We start from the raw sequence: 20174 nt of genomic DNA, 5'->3' as shown, positions 1-20174 counted from the left end.
CCTCTCTCATATGTTCAAATTCATGTTTTCCGGTACAACGTCTTAGATCATTGCCAGGTCAACGCTTTGTCTTTAGTAAGATTGGTTTTACTATTCAAAAAGAAGGTTACAAGGTTACTGTAATTTGTGGCTTGTTAACCTGCCACTTTATTGCAGTCGTTTTTATATTATATGAAACACTTGATTTGATATCATAGTAAAGATGATGCACATGAGAACTAGGTCAACGGAGCCGGTCAACGGGCGGTCCGGTGGTGATAATGAATGGGAGGTCCGACCCGGTGGACTGCTAGTACAAAGACGAGATCCGAATGAGGAACAAAACCGGGTCCCGCCACCAACTATTCGAGTTCGGGTCAAATACGGGTCGGTTTATCATGAAGTCAATATTGGTTCACAAGCTACATTTGGTAATTGAATAATATTATTATTATTATTATTATTATTATTATTATTATTATTATTATTATTATTATTATTATTATTATTATTTGGTTGTGTGTTATATAGGGGAATTGAAGAAGATGTTATCGGGTCCAACTGGATTACATCATGAAGATCAAAAACTCATGTATAAAGATAAAGAGAGGGGTTCGAAAACGTTTTTGGATGTCGTCGGAGTGAAGGACAAGTCGAAAATGGTGTTGGTTGAAGACCCGATTAGCGTAGAAAAGAGATACATCGAGATGCGAACGAAGTCCAAGATGGAGAAGGCTGCTAAATCGATATCGGAGATTAGCTTGGAAGTCGATAGACTTGCTGGCCAGGTATATTTGTGAAAACACTTGTAAAACTTGGTTACTATTTAGTATTTGTTTTTTTGTTTTTTTTTTCGCCAGAATGTAATTGTTTTAATTTAAAATTTTAATAGTGGTGGTTTTGAATGCGGGACAGGTGTCAGCGCTTGAGTCAGTTATTTCGAAAGGCGGGAAAGTGGCGGAGAAGACATTGTTAAGTTTGATCGAGTTATTGATGAACGAACTGCTTAAACTGGATGGAGTTACGGCGGAAGGTGATGTAAAATTGCAGAGGAAAATGCAGGTACATTTGCTACTTTTTCAATAGTTAACGGAGTTCATTATTAATTATTGTTATTTTAGAGAAACGCTAGGTACTAACTGCTTAATTGTGTCTTATTTATTTGATTTATCACTTTTAATTTTATACATTATATATCTAGTTTGTATATAAGGATTGTTATTGACATTTTATTGTAACATTGTAACAACGATTATGTTATCGTAACGACTTTGTTAACGTTGTTTAATTTGTAGGTGAAAAGGGTTCAGAAATATGTGGAAACTCTCGACGTGTTAAAGATTAAAAACTCGACTGAAGAGACCAATGAGAATGTTAACGAGAGGCAAGTCAAGGAGCCGCCGGCTACACGAAATCAAGAACCAAGATATTCAAACAGCCATGTCTACGTCGCCTCACCAAATCATCACTACCCCCAGCACCACCACCAGACGCCATCATTCCCTAATTCGAGACGGTCAATTGGGAGTCATGCACCTATTCCTACCGCGCCTAAACAACAACCGTCAAGGAACTCGATATCAGGGGATGTCGTGGTAACGACACAATGGGAGACTTTCGATTCGATGCCGACGCCTTTACCGGCACCACCATCAAGCAACACCAATTCAACACATCCCAAATTCCCCTGGGATTTACTTTAAAAATTTTATAATATCAAATAATCAAATACTTGAAACACATGAATAAATAATATTTGATGTAGTGTGTAAAAGTATTGCTTTTGGATTGGTATCTATGATATATTCTTTGCTGTATCTAGAGTTTTTGTGTTGATTTTACAAATAAACGACATCGTTTACAAATTAAAAAATATATATTAAATGTCATTTTCATTTTATGTTGGTATCACTTTATAAAAAAATATTTTGTTACAAACTTTAGAAGCTGGCAATGGGTCATAACACCAAATACCGTGTTGGCCCACATTCATTATGATGTTTACATCTATTTATTTGCATACTACCATCTGGTTTCAAAAAATTAATTAGGGTTGTGTTAAGTCGGGTCGGTTTGGTTATAGAAAACTGCTTAACTATAACCCTAACCGAATCGGTTAACCATTGGTCATGGGTTGAATAAATGTCCAATGTAATTTTTTTTATGATTTATCTATCTTTGTTCTAGTTGAAATTGTTTCGGTTATTGTGCTTCAAACTCACATAAAGTTTCAAAACCTAAATATGTCGTTTGAAGCTTGGTTACGATATTCCAGACTATGTTATAGATTACAACATATTTTAAACATTCAAAGCTGAAGATATAGAGAGATTAAATTTGGAAAAGCATAAGCATTACGAGGTTTGATTCGGTTTCGTTTAAAGTCGGTTTACATAGACACATTGACCATAGCCATAACCAATGTTTTAAAAGTAGGTTTCCAAGGCCGAGTACTCGCTACAAGGTATGGCGCCGAGGGGAGCTTCTCCAACTCCGCCTAGTTACTAAGAATTAATTAAATGTGGTAAACCTCAGCAAAAATCACATCTAATCGGTTAACTTGGGCCGATTTTAACTTTAAGAATAAAATATAATTCATATTTCTATAATATTAAAAAAACCATCACTTTTTTTAGTTAATGATTAACAAATTTTAGAATAATTTAGTATTTAAAAATGTATTTCTCTTATTTATATTGATATTCACTTATATTTATATTGATATTCATTTATTTTGTTATAAATATTAGTATACTTATGATATTTGACATTTATATAATATTCAAAAATTAATTTTCTTTATATTTACCAATTCCGAGTACTCTCCGAGTACTCCCCGAGTACTCCGAGTACACCCAACTCCTAAGTCTTCCGTATAGGGTCCGCCTAGCGACTTTTGCAACCATGGTCATAACCAAATGGTTGGTGAATCATTTTTTTTGGTTACACCTTTTAAAAAAATAATGAAACTACCAAAAGCTATGAAATAAACTAAGTACCATTACATAACAAGTAAAGGATATTTTATCCAGCGGTCCAACCAACGCTACTTTTATTGTCTCTAACTGCTATCCACGAAAAAGAGTAATTATGCAAATAGTCGTAAACGAGTTCTTTTCTTCTATCACTAGAAAAAACCGTCTTATTTCAAGCCCACCAAATGATCCATCACGCAAAAAGTGAAATGTTCTGTATTACTTTCCTTTTTTTATCACTTAACCATAACCGTCTGTTTTATTCGATTACGGTTACTTTCAGTTAACGTTTTGATTTTCGATTATGGATTGGTTTTTGCCTCCTAATTATTGATTATTGATTACTGGATGATATACTCAGGGTAATTTAATTACTGGCATATTTGATGATGATGATAAATCTTTTGCAGGATGTGGTGGTCCAATTAGTCAGAATCACATTGATGCCTTGCTACTTTCATAAGTTATTAATTATTTTTTATTTACTTTTTTTCTTTTTTTTTGCAAAATGAAGTTAACTCATAACTGGTGTTTAAAAACCGGTACGTACCGGCAGGTTGAACCGGTTATACCGGATTTTTGTAAGGCAACTGGTATTTAGAGCCTGATGTTTTTGGGCGGTTTACTTGAACATCATACTGCCGGTTTTTTTTTGTTTTTTTTAATACTGGTTTAAACCAGCAAACCGGTTTTTAATCCAAAAGTTTTTGATATTTTTTGCCGCCCATATTTTTTAAAAATGACTTTTAACATAGCGGATAAAATTGAAACGAGTAAACACGGTAAACGACTATTCGTTAATCAACCAATTTCGTATCATGCAAATCCAATGTTGGTTTATTTACATCTTTTGTAATTGACTAATTTTACATACAAAATACAAACTTTATGTCTAACTCAACCATTGTTCATTTGTAATATATGCTTCAAGTTTGATGCTTATTAATGTAGTTTTGGATTAATTTTTGAGTTGAAATTCTATTTATATGAAATTAAAAGGTAAAATATTCAACCCACCCGGTTGAGCCTCCCGACGCATTTCGATTTAACAGGTTATACCGTTTTTAAACTAAATCCGGTACGAGTAAAATACCGATTTTTAAAACATTGCTCGTAACTGACCTTTTGATGAAGTTATTACTAGTGCCTTTGCATCTTGCACATGCAAGTAAAGCTGGTAAGGAATTTGGTAAATATAACGTACGTGTTCACAATCTTCACCAAAGGATCTTCAAGATCATGTGGGCCTAATAGATTTTGGACAACATTTTGAATAAGATATGAAGAATTGAAACTCAAAAAAATTTATTTAGCAAATACAAGTTCATGTTTAGATAATCAATAAGTAGTTGTTTGAAGTTTAGAATTTATGTTGTTAGGTTTTTTTTATCTGTACTGAACCGGATATCTGTAAAATTGTGTAGAGATGCTTACTTAAAATAATTTCGATTGTACTTTTAAAAATTTAATCGAATAATTGTAAAAGAAAACAAAAAACGAATATGCAAATTCTGTAATGAAAACAACGCATCTAAAATCAAAGTTGAGCTATAGTTGGGGAGTAATTACAACGATTACGATAAATTAACATAATTCTTCTAGAAAGGGTATGTCACTTAACGATGAGAACTACTACGCGCCAATTATTCAGTTACATAACTAATGACTTCATCGGTAGAAGGCACCATTAGTAACTCAATGACCCACTTATACCGCTGACCATCGATTAGCATTTTTTGTAGTCGTCATTGATCAATTAAAAGAAATATCACTTGCTAAAGATAAACCACGTTGTTGTCGTTTACGTTTGCCATTAATAAACAAAGTTGCTTTTGCTAATTGACATCAACTATGACCCTAATAATCGATTTCACGCAATTTCCCATCAATTGGTGAAACGGCCACCAGGGTTGCCCCTGCCCTCGGGGCCCCTTTGAAACTTTGGCTTTGTTGACGCATGAAATAAAAACACTTCTAAGCTAATGTGTACTCTCTAAAACTTATAAGTAAATAATACTTTTATTAAATCGAAAGAATGATAATAAAATCATCAAAAGTTGTTTATCTTAAAAGGCTAGCATACGAAGTATTTCGACCTTCTATTTGGTATTTTTGCCATATTGGACATGATATATGTGAAAGAAATGTTACCGGAAAACATAAACTTACCTCGTATTCTAGAATACGCATTCTCATAAACATACAAACATGAACCAAAGTGACAATGAGAGGTTGTGACTTATGTCCTGCTTTCCTGGATTAATTTGTCCTTAATATGAATGCAGCATGTACCATCGAATTATATGAAGGCATGGTCCAAAACAAGACATGACATTTTAAGGTCACATGTCTTTCTTTTTATAACTTTAAAACTTAAATGGGCCTAGTTCTAACATGTGTGTGGAAAATTTCATAAAGATCAAACAAATTAACATTGTTTCTTTGTAACATTTTTTTTTCGAGTGTATCTACGACGGGATTTCAACCATACCCAGTTATTTAACGCTTCAAGTCTGACTTGAAAACCCCCTTAAGTGGAAACCCCGATAACTGGGCAAATTAAAAAGTTAGCCCATTAAGTCACTGTTAAGAAGGAACATTAGGCCCAATAATCAGCGGAATAATATAAGCCCTTGTTAAGAAGAAAGGCCATTTTAGAAAATTATACTATTTGAGTATTTGGGCTGGATGCATTTAGGAATTAGGATAAGAGTAAAATGGTAAAATGATATATGAATAAAGAGTGCTAGTTTGTTACTATCAACACAATATGTATTATATAATCATTGTATAATAACAAGATAAGTATTAGGACTTAAAAAAAATGTTGAGCAAGATACATAAGTTTTGATTACATCGAAACAGAAACAGAAGGCAGGCGGGCAACAAGCTGCGCCGCTACCCCCTTTTTGAATTGCAAAACCCAATCTTTTAAAAACTACATTTGCTGATCTTGGAGTTATAACATTACTATGCATGACCCGCTGAACAAAAATAAACAAACACAAATAAACATAAAACATTAAATAAATGATTCATTCGAAGTTTCATAAAGTAAAATAAACAAACAAAACACGAGTTTATATTTGTTCGTTTAATCAAATAAACACAAACTTTTGTTTATATAAAAGATATGATGTAAAGAAAGCCAGAAAGGTATAATAACTAAGGAATAAATTACTTGAAAAAAATTGTTTGGTGAACAAAAAAATGTGTTGTATAAGTTAAAAGCTCCAATAAACAAATGGGTTGTTTCTACTTTCTAGTACATGTTTTTGTAACCAATTTTTTTGTTAATAGTCCAACCCAATTATGAAATTATTATGGGCTTTGTTGTAGGCATTATAAAACCCCGAACGTTATAACTGGACTTTTGGTCCATCCATTTAGTTATAATCGAAATGGGATATTTTCATATTTTGTTATTATGTTATTTTGACAACGTAGTTAGATGTGGGCATCTGGGGTGTAGGCAGTTTTTGGAGAAAGGGTTCAGCCGAACCCATACAAATTCTTCTTTTAATGTTATATATCATGTATTTTGACATCACATCCGTTGAAATTTCGACATGAAACCCGTAGAAAACCCAAACTTAAGTAATAGACTTTCTACGCCATTGGTGGGCATTTGGTAATCTTAGAGACAATCTTATTTTGATTCTAGTGTGCTTCACCGGAAAAAGTAAGTTAAACCTTAAACATAACGAGTCAAACAAGTCAATAATCATTATTTTCGTCTCTTGTATATTCGAGTTTTCTAAAACTCTCAAATCTCATTCTTTTCTAAATGATTATGGTTTTAAGGAAGTTTTTAATATAGTAATTTTAATATAGTAATGTTCATTTAAGAAAGTTAAAAATAACAAAACTATTTAGCCATTATGTATTTATACATTAACAAATGGACTTGTTAATATAAAATGGGTCTTCGCTATATAAAAGAGGACCAAATGAGTCAGTTTCAATCCAAAAAGATATAAAATTCAAGTCAAGGTCACATAAAGTTGAATTGAGTGAGTCCATAAAAACAACTAAAAGCTTAATAATTTAATTAAGAAAAAAAAATATCAGTGTACAAATATGACCCTCAACTGATTTCAAAACTAAGGGTGAGTTGCTTTTAGGAGATAAGGCTTTAGCTCTCGTGACCAACTTACACTTTAATTTAACGAATGAAAGCTCAATTCAAGTTCCAACTTGGTATTAATTTAGTTTAGCGAGGCGTGCTTTGACCGTTCGACACAAAGGTAAAGTATATGAAATGTTACAAGATGTAACTGATAACTGTGTATCTACAAATATTAAAAGATTTGTAATATTTTAGTTGTCATGTAAGTTGTTTTATACACAAGTGATACAATGTGATTTGAAGACATGGAAAACCTTATATTGATGTTGAAAAGGTATCGTATGGGCTAAGTTGAGAATGCTTATAAGTTGGATGACAATAATTGCAAATGCCAAAGAAGATATGAAACAATTGGAAGTTTGGAACAACCTTTGGTTGAATTGAGTAGACCACGATTTGGAAATTATCCACAATTTTAAAATCATTTGTATTGGATGGAGTTTTTATAGGGACATTTTATGCCACGTGGAGCCATACCGGCATTTGTCTTTTTTTTTTTTGTTGAAAATGGATGTAGTGAATGGAGACCTTCTACTAATCAACTATTTACTATAATTTAAATTAAACATAAGCAAGATAAATTTGTGATTAGTTGAAGTTGTTGGGGGTATAAATCTGAATGGTTAACCATTTAAGGGAGGGGCGCTTTCTACAAAAAGCCACAACCCAAAAAGCCCCTAAAAAAGCCTCGGGGACGGTGCTTGGGGGGTTTGAGGCTTTTTTACACTCTAAAGCGTCCCGAGGTCTTAAAGGAAATGAATTAAGCACTTTCTTTTTTATCAATAAGTTTCAAATTTCATGTCCCTAACATTTTTTATTGGTTGAACAACCAATAAAGTCAGGCTATCTGGGTACACACATTGGCAAAAGGCCACCCACGCCCATGATCGTAGACTGCGCTGGTGACCAGACTCCCCAACAATTTTAGGGAAAACCATAGCCCAAAAGCCCATTGTGGTAAAACCTTTACACGCTCATGACATTTTGTAACAAACGTAACTCGAACATAGTATCCCACGTAAGAAAGCCATGGGACTACCATTGGACCAATTGGCATGTGGTAACTTCCGATTTCGCTTGATGTCCAATAAATTTCGATATAAATCTATGTTCGGTTTATGTCTAATAGATTTCAAATTTTATGCTATATTGGTTATTTCACATAGACTTAACAAAAAAAATTAATTTATAATGTGATTTGACGTTTGTAATTTGGATATGTAACTGCTACAAGCAACCAAAAGAACAATGCGAACTAATTATTAATCACAAGAATCATCTAATTTTTTTCCCTTTATATCATGGACCATTATTCAATAATTATAAGTTAGGTCATGTGACATGAATTTCTAACTAGCCACCTAGCTAGGCTAATGCTTGATGACAATGTTCATACCATGCATGGATGTTTATCTTGCTTTCTTCTGACGTTAGAGCATTTATCCGATTTGTTCACCAAAATATGCATTTATCTTTAAATTTGTTCACCTTTTAAAAACACTTCACATCCGATTGCCCGATATTCATACCCAATTAGATAATATAATTTTCTGTCACTAACAGCCAATCAGAATACAAGATGATGAATAAATAATAAACCTTCTAATACAGGAGTAGGGCTGGCAATTTTGACGATGCATAAATACATGGCACGAACTTACACGATTTTAATAGGTATCAGCATGGCCTTAACAAGTCTTGTATATTAAACAGGTAGACGCGAATAGATCTATTAATTTTCCTGTCTAAACAGGTAAAATATCTGTTTACCAGTAAAACACCTGTTAATACTTATTAGATTTTTTTATAAATAAAAATATTAAATGATATAATATGTTACATATCTAAATAGTTAACCATAAATTTTTATATCAAATAATTGAGCATGGTGCACATCATTCCAATCCAGGGCCGGCCATAAGGTGTGGCGGGGTGGTCGACAGCCACAGGCCCGACACCCCGCTAAGCCCAATTTTTTTTATTAAATTGTATGTATTTTTATTAAAACAATATGTATATTTAGTTTTTAAACTCAATTACATAGCCACTAGCTTGGTCTGGTGGCAAAGAGGTATTATACTTTCAACCAAAAGGTTATGGGATCTATTATCATTTGAGATACGTTTAATTCTATTCTTATACAAAAGTTTTTTACACAACCTAAATTATAAGCAAGTAAGCCCATATTAAAATTGAATTGTTTAAAACCCAGCAAAATGCTCCTTTTACTTAAGGCCCAAAAAATATTTTCGCTTTTGGCCCAAAACTTTTTTTTGTTTTCTCGGAGCCGGCCCTGACAACATCAAGCAGACGACGCACAAACCCTTCTCCGATTCTCCCTCTCCGGATTTATATTAGTCCGATGGTTTCCCTCCACATCTCCGGTAGTCACAGCCATTCGATTCTCCAGTCTACCTCTCCACATCTCCGATTCTCCGACAGTCCGGTCACCTCGCAATTGCAGGTTCATGTTTATAAACGACTCTTACCGTGTTTTACTGTATATACCTGGTATTAACAGATTTGTGTTCGAATATAGAATACGGGTACACGATGTGTCAACCCAATACAGAAGTCTATTTTAGTACGATGATAGAAACTCTCCTTTGTGTGCTTGATAATATCCAACATAAAGGTGGTGGATCACCATTCGCCACAACATACTCTTTCATTATTGTAATCCTTAATTTATATATTTTTAATCATCTTTTTCAAGAGATCTAGTCATAATAGCAAGTCGTGCTTCTTTTGATGACTAAACAAGATTCACACCGGAGTAAATAATTTTATTATATTTTATTATAAAACTAATTAAGAAAGATTATAAAGATATGAGAGAATGAATTGGAGTTCGACACATAAGCAAGTGGGCTGTGTCCAAATAAAATGGTCTTGCTTACCACGTCAAAAACATACCAATAAAAATATGACCAAGTTACACAAAAGATAAACCGAACTTGTTTTTATTTTTTATTTAAGATACAAAACGTTTGTATGTCATCACTTTAAAGTTACACAAAAGATAAACCGAACTTGTTTTTATTTTTTAAACATACCAATAAAAATTTAGAGCTTTTTATCGATTCTAAGCTTCCTAATCGAGTAGCTCATGAGCGGTCGGCTCTTGCATCTCTGTAAACACCTTGTTCTACGGAAGAAAATTTTTAAGGGTTTTAATTAAAAGTCCCGAGTTTGATTTTTAAAAATTCTTGTATGTGAACTTAAAAACTAGCTGTCTTTGAATTGTTAAAAAATAAAATTCTTCGTACATGCATCTAGAGTTATTGATTTAAGTTTGAATCAAATATGGTTGGTTTTATCAGATAAGATTAATTTCAAAACAAAGACTAGATTAAGGTTCTTCATTTTTTTTCCCTCTCTGTTCTTCCAAAGTAAGTATTATTATTTTAAAACAAAATATAATAATACAATTTATTAAATGAGCTCATCCATCCGTGCGCGTGACTGCCTCCACAAAGGGTTCTGGTTGCCCTTTTTCCCGCACTTCAACCTTTGACAACGACCTCCTTATTATCCATCTGTCTCCATATGCTAGCCGGTAACTTATGCATTAACAGTTGTACATTAATTATGTAAACGCCTAGAGATTCGAGCCGACTAAGTTCGAGTTTGGCTTGCTTTAACTTACGCTCGAGCTCACGTCGGGCTTGTTTCGAGTTTTTTTTTCTAAAGCTCAAGCTTAGCTCGTGAGTTGTTTTTTTAAATTTAAGGAAAGAAAAATTAAAACAAGCCTAAGACTGAACAAGGTGGGCGAACGTTCAGGCCTGCTATCTTCCGAGGCCCATATTGTTAAAATAAAATATATACATATTTTATACATAAATTTAAAATAAACTATATATATATAAATTTATTGTTATTATTATTATTAAATTGTAATGGATTTGTATTGAACAAAATGATCCAATTACAACATAGAGACGGCTAAGTAGGTAGCAAGTTGCGTCGTCACCCTCTTTTGAATACAAACCGATTCTGCTGAAAACAAAGTTATAGTTTTTTGGCGTTGATAGGTTGTTGTGCACGATTCGCTGAACTCTTTTTAGAAACGTAATAGCTTTGGGGGCAAGAGACCAAATGCGTCAAAAGCAAAAGGAATAAAAAACGAAAATGGTTTTCTCATGCAATAGGTATGAAAACAAATGTTTTGACCCTCGGAGTGACATTTTGTTTTATAATATCAGGGGCCTATTTCTTCCCCCCCCCCCCCCCCGGTTTCAATAGTTCTCAAGGATGGCTTTGTTGTGTGGTATTTTAAACGAGCCAAAGTTTGGGTCAAGCTCAGCTATGTAGTGTGAAACTATAATACATAGAAGTTGAAAAGAGGTAAAATTAAAAAGATACATAATGCTTGTTAAGACGCGACGAACCTCAATGAGCTTTTGATACAAGTCTCGAGCTCGGGCTAGATAACTAAATGAGCTTATTTAGAGCTTTTTATCGATTCTAAGCTTCCTACTCGAGTAGCTCATGAGCGGTCGGCTCTTGCATCTCTGTAAACACCTTCTTCTACGGAAGAAAATTTTTAAGGGTTTTAATTAAAAGTCCCGAGTTTGATTTTTAAAAATTCTTGTATGTGAACTTAAAAACTAGCTGTCTTTGAATTGTTAAAAAATAAAATTCTTCGTACATGCATCTAGAGTTATTGATTTAAGTTTGAATCAAATATGAGTTGATGTTTTTGGCCTTTTATACGTACGTTTGTTTTTTATTTCAAAAATCCAAAAACGAAGAGACAAGAAAATATAAATATAATTTTATGGTTGAAGTATTGCTTGCGTTGTGTTAATTAGTCCAAGTCAAGTTTTTTTTACAACGTTGTGGTATATGAACATGCTTTGCAAATCTATATAGATTGGTCAATTTTCTCGCTCAGATTTTATAAATATTCTTTTACTTTAAATATTATTAGTGAAAACATTTTCAACACAAAGACGGTTCATCCCCCACTTGTGTCCTAGTGGTAAGAGGCTTGGGTTCTCCAATGGAGACTCTAAGTTCGAAACCCACTTGTGTCATATTTGAGTGGATATTGGCAATGGTAGATTTGAGCTAGGCCTTGTGCAAATGTTGTCAGTTCAAATCTTGAGCCCACCCGGGTTTTTGTCTAACCGTGTGTTACGCCAGAGAGTTATGCTCTTGTGGTGGCACAACGGCTGTCAAGTGGCAGTCGGCGGTAAGGTTTCCCGGGGAAACACCCAAGCCAAACTCTGAAACTAGCGTGGGCCCGGTTAAGACAACATAATCTAGCCAGAGTGGGGTATCGGGGCTCTCCAAATTTGGAAAGTGCGATAGCCTAAATATAAGAAAGTCGTCGTTTTAAAAAAACACAAAGACGGTTCATATAATATTTTTAATAAAAATAAGACGTGTTAAAACATGATATGGAAAAGTTAAATTTGGGTTGCACTATTGACACCATATGATTTTTTAATATTTTTTGAAATTAGTTGTGAATGAAGAAAAAGAGAAAATATAATGATAAAGGTATAAACAAGTATTATTTAATTGAACATGAAAAAAATTTATGATTTTTATTATAATTATGGAATGAAAACATAATATGAATGCCCTTAGATTCTAGCTTGACCGAAATATTTCATAAACTAGAAACTTGTGGAATTCGTTACAATTTTATTATTTCTACAACCAAATTTGTTCACTTCAATAACATATTCTTATTCCATTGTAATTGTGAAACAATAGCACGACTTAATTTTTGACTATAATATACTAGTATGTGCATTTGGAAAATATAAATGCACGTTTAAAAGTTAAAAATATTTTTCTTTTCAGGAATATATTGTGTGTTTAGATTATTTAATATGATGTAATTGGTTAGCTGGTCTAATTGCATGGGGGTGATGGTTAATACTTGAAATTTTGTGGTCTCAGATTCGAAATCTGACTCAATGAGATTTTTCAACAATAATAAGTTTTCTCTCAATAGTGAGTCAGATATGAAGAATGAAAATCAATATTGACGGTTGACATTCTGCCTCAGAAATGATACTTAAGAAAACACTGTTAATAAATAAGAAGAAAAAGATTATCTAATGTGGTGAAATCATTCTCCACGTTTGAATAAGCCCTCATAAGTCATAAACCTTTAGCTTTGAGTATCTTCTTTATAACCGTTTTCTTTAAGCCTTTGGTTTGTGAGTCTATATTAAATACATTTTATTAATATTTCAATATGAGATGACATTTTTCTTTAAATTCTTTCAAATTTATTTATTTTTTCACTTTAAACTATATGGGCTGCCAATTTATACATGTATTTAAAAAAATGACAAAATTATGAAAAAACACAGACAAAATTTAGCCGGTGCCAAGATCAAAGATATCGATAGCACGAAAATCGCGTGTCAGAGACGCATGCGTCGATAAGAATCTTTTTTATTGCAATACTGTTGTAGTGTTGACATTTTGAGCCAAATTTGCACTTGAAAACAAAACTAGAAGATATATATATATATATGGCCCTTATCTCTTTTCCATTGTGCATATATGGTCAGTCACTCAATTGTGTAGTTGATAAGTCCTCATGAGGGATATATATCTTATCTTCAATGCATAAAGTTTAGGGCTAGGGTTCACTGAAGGGTCCCCTTATCCATGGGCTATTAAAATCTTTTGTTCTATTTCATTGGTTCCTTTTTCGTTTCCACACTTGTTATATGTGCTTTTAGACTTTTCATCACACCCCTTTTCAACATGATACCATTTTCCCAATTAGTATTTAATCATTTTGTAACTTCAAGTTTGGTATGCACTTGCATATGAGAGAGTTTTGGGCTCAAAATTAGTGGAAAAAAAGAGTTGAACTATTAATAAATTGCTCAAGGTCTGATGGCTAAAAGTTGGAATTGATATGAGCTTAAATGAGCTCAGGCTGAGCTGAGCTTAAATGAACTCAAGCTCGAGCTTATATTGAAGTCCTTTTAATTAACGAGTTTAAGCTTGACTAAGCTCACAAGCTTAAACAAGCATATTTTTGTAATTTTTATTTTATATATATATATATATATATATATATATAAAAGTATGATAAAATAACTTAATACTAAATATGATGTTTTATACAAATTTTATAAGCATAAATGTTTAAAAAAATAATTATAAATATAGATAACTATATAAATAGAAAAAAAATAAATGAGTTGATTCTAAACCTTGAAAAAACTAAAAACATATCGTACTAGAATTTATTGTCGCTCAGCTCTACTTGAATATGCTATCAAAATAAGGATTAGATTTGTAATTTACACTAAAACAAAATAAGCATTTAAAACTTACAAGACCACCACGAATGCACCGTGCTTGCAATGCATTTGGCTAACTTGGGCGTGCACACACCACGGGCGTCAATGAAGTGCCCTGCAATTACGGGCCATGCACATCTAGAGACATCTAGTGCATTGGGTGAGTGGTGAGGTCAATTTCTATGATAAAAAACGTAAAATTCTTTTTTGTTTTTATTCTAAAATGAAAACGTTTAACAAAAAGTATTATGTTTAAATTTAATATGACAGCTGAATTGGCACGTTTGTAACTGAACTGTGGTTTAGATTTTTTCAGCCAGTGATGGTCCTGCCATAATGCACAACTCTTAAGATTTGATGACTCCAATTTTGTTTTATACTAGCCAGATGCCTGTGCGATGCAGCGGTGTACGCGCAAACGCAACTGGTGTTAGTACGTTTGTAACCTCGCAATAGTACATGCGTAACCTGACGGTGGTATGCATTTAACGTGGCATCGGGCGTGTAACCGGTGCCAGTTGGCGCGCCACATAACGCTTATACACGAGCAATCCGATATGTATAAACAATGCCATCTGCGTAAATGTTGCTTGAACGCGCGCAACCGGTGGCGACAACAAGAAGCAAATATGAAATGCACAATAATTTCAAATAAACTACTTTTTAACCCAATCCGTTTTGATGGACATGTTCCGACCCGAAAATGTTTTAACCCGAAGCCCATTTTGACACGACCCCTTTCAATCTAAACCCGTCCCGACATGAACTTAAATTAACCCGTTTTTTGTATTAACTTGTTCCAACCCTAACTCGTTTTGACATGACCCGTTTCAATCTAAACCATCTCGACGTGAACTTAAATTAACCCTTTTTTTGTATTAACTTGTTCCAACCCTAACTCGTTTTGACATGCCCCCTTTCAATCTAAACCTATCCCGACATGAACTTAAATTAACCCTTTTTTTGTATTAACTTGTTCCAACCCTAACTCATTTTGACACCATCATCCAAACTTGCCTGACTGTTGCCGGTAATAACCGGTAATCACATAACATGCTAGTTTTTAAAAAATTAATAAACTATAGCAATACTATACTCAAATTAAAGAGAATAAAATTCTCGTTTTTATGGTGTAATTTATTTAGAAAAAGTATTAACGTGTGAAAAGGTTATGGACGTTAAAAAGTCATGAGGGTAGTTGGTTTAGAATAAGGGGAGAATGTATAACTATTTAATAAATTAACAAAACGTGATTGAAGTTGAAGGACCATTATTGTAAATTATTTTTGAATGTGTAAAGACTATATTGTCCCTAGATTCTTAAAATTCTATGCATTGTTACTTGTATAAAACACTCATATATTATATATATATATATATATATATTATTGTTATCGTGCAATATATATGAAATGATAATAAACTTATGAGAAAATTATTGTTTGCGTCCCAATGGTTTTAAGGCGGAGGCACAATGAGTCTTCGAAAATTTTTTTGAATTGGTTGAGTCCCTGTGATTTCAAAAACGAACAATTTGAGTCCTTGCCGTTACTTAACTTTCAGGGTAAACTTTCATTTTACTGAAACCACAGGGAATCAAATTGTTTGTTTTCTAAAACCACAATGACTCAAATTGTTCGTTTCTGAAACCACTGGGGCTCATCCAGTTCTAAAATTTTTCAGGGACTTATTATGTCTCCGTCCTAAAATCACAGAGACGAAAATAGTAATTTTCTCTAAACTTATACAATTGGGTGACTAATTGAAAGTTGGAATCGAGCATCAAATTGATCCAGGGATATAAAGTGTAAATTCTCAGAATGTCTAAAGGTAGAAAGCTTTGCTTGGCCAATCAACAACCACAAAATCAGAAAGATTTGTTACGTGTGCAAACTGCAAAGTGCAATACTAAAATATCCCCATTCTTTGATGTGCTTTAGTATATTCTTTTTCTTCTAAAATAGTACTCTAAACTCCAAATTTTATTACGTGTTAGTGCAATTTTATAACGTCAGCAATCATATCTAATAAAATTTCATTAACAGCAAAGCTACAGGTATGATCTGATGAGTGTTTTATTAGTAAACCATACATTGATTTCATATGATAGGTAAATTGGTTTTAAGGAGCTTCTAAACACCATTGCTATATAGAGTATTAGAGTTTGTTTTCTTTTATTGAGTTACGTTGTTTTAAAATAAATTATTTACTATTAGTGTTGTTACGTGGTTTATCCTTTAAAAAAAATACTTATCGTCTTTTACAACCAGCTATAAATAAATACTAAAATAAAAATATACCTTGGTTGGCACACGATGATATCGTGACAATATTATTTAGCCATCAAAGTAGTTTTACACGTATGTACCAAATGTGACATATATCTTTAACCAACTGGAGTAGTGTAGGGAAAAAAATATGTTAACATAATATATCAACTAATTATATGTTATTAACTCCATGGGATGTTTGTATCAAAGAACATTTGATCCGATGGTATCTTGATTTAGTATAACTTGTAAGGCGCTCTCTCTTTTGTAGGTTGAGGGTTTGACTTCCGTGGTGGATGTTGGTGTAGTATTATTAGGAGTACATTAGGTTGTCGCTTGAAAAAAAAATACTTTGCAGGGTTGTGACGATATTAGGTGATCTTTGACCACGCTTCATGAAATCAACACTACGGGGAACAGATGATTTAACAGTTCGAAAGTAGTAACTACATGATGGAGGCAAGACCGTGTTTGGGTTACTATCATAGACTTATACCGAAGATACCAAGAACTATTCCAAAACCCATTATCATCCATGTTTTAACCAGTGTAACCACCTATCATAATTTTATTGTTATTTGGGTGACTCATTTCTGTATTCTAAATTTTCTTTTGAATTGATAAAAACTATACCATTTGAATAACACAAAGGCTTGTTAACACATTCAACACCACGCCGAGCAAAGAAACGGGCGCGCCAAATGATTGACGGTAGCCTCTTAACTTGGTAACGCCTGGTAGAGAGAAAGGTGGCAGGGACCACCCAAAACCAACCAATCCCACTTTTTCTTCTCCTTTTTTTTATTTATTTTTTGTTTAATCAAAACGAACTTATTAAATGATGTGTTAGCTAAAACCCTAAAACCCACAACACACAATACTATAAGATAAAAGACTTGTGCTTCCTACATTATACAAGCACACCTCTTTCCAATGCATCATACAAATAAACATGAGGCTAAAGCACCTTTTACACATGATATTTGGAAAGTAACACAACCTATCTTAAGTGTTGATCAAAAGATTGATTCTTCCAAGTACAATGATATTATAGTCCAACAACTTGCATAAAGAGTCTAACATATCCCCAAAGCCACGGATCCAAAGGCAACTTCCATGCTCTCGTACACATGTTTAATGTACGTAATTTTCACTTCATATGTGTTTCTTGTCTTATATTCCTTAAGTTCCAATCTTGTTTCTTTTAATCTACTTAATTAACATAGCTTTTTTAACACCCTTAGATCAACTTTTATAGGGGTGTTCTTCGGGTTTGTTTTTCGGGTTCGTTTTTCGGGGTTCGGGTTTTTCAGGTCCGGTTTTTCGGGTTTCAATGTTTTAAATCTTAAGCCGAAACCCAACCCAAATCTCTCACGGGTTTTTCGAGTTCGGGTAATTCGGGTTCAGTTAATCGGGTTTCGAGTATCCTAGAAAATGAAACAAAAAACAAAAAATTTAAAAAATTTCATTGCTAAAATTAAAACAGCATATTCTTCTTTGCTCGTAACGCAAATAATCAAATAATAAACCAGCATAACTTGATAAAGTTATAAAACAATTCAAAAGAAGAGTAAAACTAAGTAACTAACTCGAACCGTAATCGTCTTCAATCAGACGTGATTTGATTTGTTCAATTACGGTTGCTATTAGTAATGAACGGAAAACATAAATTAACAATAAACAATCGATCCATAATAGTTGAAATGACAACATACGATTAGGCTCAGAATCTGATAACTTTAATGACTAAGACTAAGCCTATCATACCTAAAAATATATTTTAATTTTAAAACTAAAATTTATTCGGGTTTTTCGGGTTGATCCAAAACTTATAAATCAAACCTGAGAACCAACACGAATTACTTCAGTTCGGGTTCGGGTTGGTCTTTTATTGGGTTCGGGTTTTTCGGGTCGGGTTAGTTCGGGTTTGGGTACGGGTTTTTTCGGGTAAAAGTGACAGCCTTAAACTTTTATATGGGTGATGGCATTCATTGGTTTATTCGATTCACTCTATCTGGTTTTAAACTTGTTTTTTTTTTGCTCTAACTGAAAAACAAAGCTGATCTAAATCAATTACAAAATGTGCTTAATCGAGACCAATTAAATCAATTTATCTGGTTCAGAAACCAGATTAAACCGGTGATTGGCCGATAGATAGATTTACACTACATCCTTCTATTTGTTTGATTGCCATCTTTTTTCACTTATGTATTTACTCATTTCTTAATACCCAAAAGCTCTTCAAACTAATATCTTGTTATCAAATAAAAATTTAATTAAATAATAACTAATTTAACGTCCCGAAAATCTTCCTTGAACCTTCATAGGTTGTCTAGAAGATAATGATGTAAAATTATAACTATAAAATATCAAAATGGCTTTATAAAAGTGTCTAATTGATATTTCATCTTCATTCTTGGATATGATTCGAACATTTTATGTTTAGGACTTGATATGACTCCATATTCAGACATATTATTCACACTCTTTTTTTCTCTTTTACACCTTCTCATTAGTAGCTACATATATCACTAGCGATATCAATCTATATCTATATGTGAAGGAGAAAATAAGTTCACAACTAGGTGTACTACTAGTCTTTGCAAATCATTTTGGTTTTAAACCATGATGCTCTAGTTTTTTTTTTTTTTTTTTTTCATTATCTTTTTTTTTGGTGTTCATGTTAGCCTATTATATTCATGTTATCCGTAGCATTACACATTAAATCTCCAATCAGTCATAATATGTCCCATACATATCAAGTTAACATTATCATCATATAAATCATGCCCATAAACATTGTGACATGGTTTTTGGTTTTAAACCATGATGCTCTAGTTTTTTTCTATTTTACTTTTTATTTTTATTATCTTTTTTTTTTGGTGTTCATGTTAGCCTATTATATCCATGTTATCCGTAGCATTACACATTATATCTCCAATCAGTCATAATATGTCTCATACATATCAAGTTAACATCATCATCATATAAATCATGCCCATAAACATTGTGACATGGTTTTTCTAATTTAATACAGTTATTATGGGTTTTCATAGATTTCTATATAGTTTGCTAAGACATATTGATTCGATTTGAATACAAGGATTATTGGTTTCTCATTTCATTATATTCATAAAGAGGAATACAACCATTATATAGGAGATTACAAAGCTCTTGATTTAGAAATAACAATAATATGTGGCTGTCATTTTAAGAAAGGAAACCGAATATCTTGTTTTGATGAAAAAGATGCAATTGTTCCACCAATCATGCTGATCCAATATTTTTCAATCCTTTCCTTTTAACACTCCCCCTCAAGTTGAACGGTAGGATTTCCGAAGTTCAACTTGCTCAAACAGTGGTGTAGTTTTTTTTCATTAACAGCCTTTGTTAAGATATCAGCAAGTTGGTCTCCCGATCGGACAAACGGAAGTGAAATGATTTGTGCTTCCAATTTTTCTTTAATGAAATGTCGATCCACTTCTATATGTTTTGTTCGATCATGTTGTACCGGGTTTTCTGAAATCTGAATGGC

At 32.9% G+C, this 20174-nt stretch overlaps 1 protein-coding gene across 1 annotated transcript; it reads left to right on the top strand.

The window, feature by feature from the left end:
• Positions 1 to 151: 151 nt before the first annotated feature.
• Positions 152 to 1862, top strand: LOC143603146 (BAG family molecular chaperone regulator 3-like). The gene is made up of 4 exons (XM_077080041.1): positions 152 to 410; positions 511 to 767; positions 895 to 1041; positions 1275 to 1862. Exons 1-4 carry the CDS (start codon positions 203 to 205, stop codon positions 1680 to 1682), a joined length of 1020 nt encoding a protein of 339 aa, XP_076936156.1. The 5' UTR covers positions 152 to 202; the 3' UTR covers positions 1683 to 1862.
• Positions 1863 to 20174: the final 18312 nt, after the last annotated feature.

The sequence above is a fragment of the Bidens hawaiensis genome, unplaced genomic scaffold (assembly GCF_021521415.1).
Source record: "Bidens hawaiensis isolate Kalapana, Puna unplaced genomic scaffold, B.hawaiensis_p1.1 tig00060888_1, whole genome shotgun sequence".
Taxonomy (NCBI): domain Eukaryota; kingdom Viridiplantae; phylum Streptophyta; class Magnoliopsida; order Asterales; family Asteraceae; genus Bidens; species Bidens hawaiensis.
This window is presented reverse-complemented; position numbering and strand designations above follow the sequence as displayed.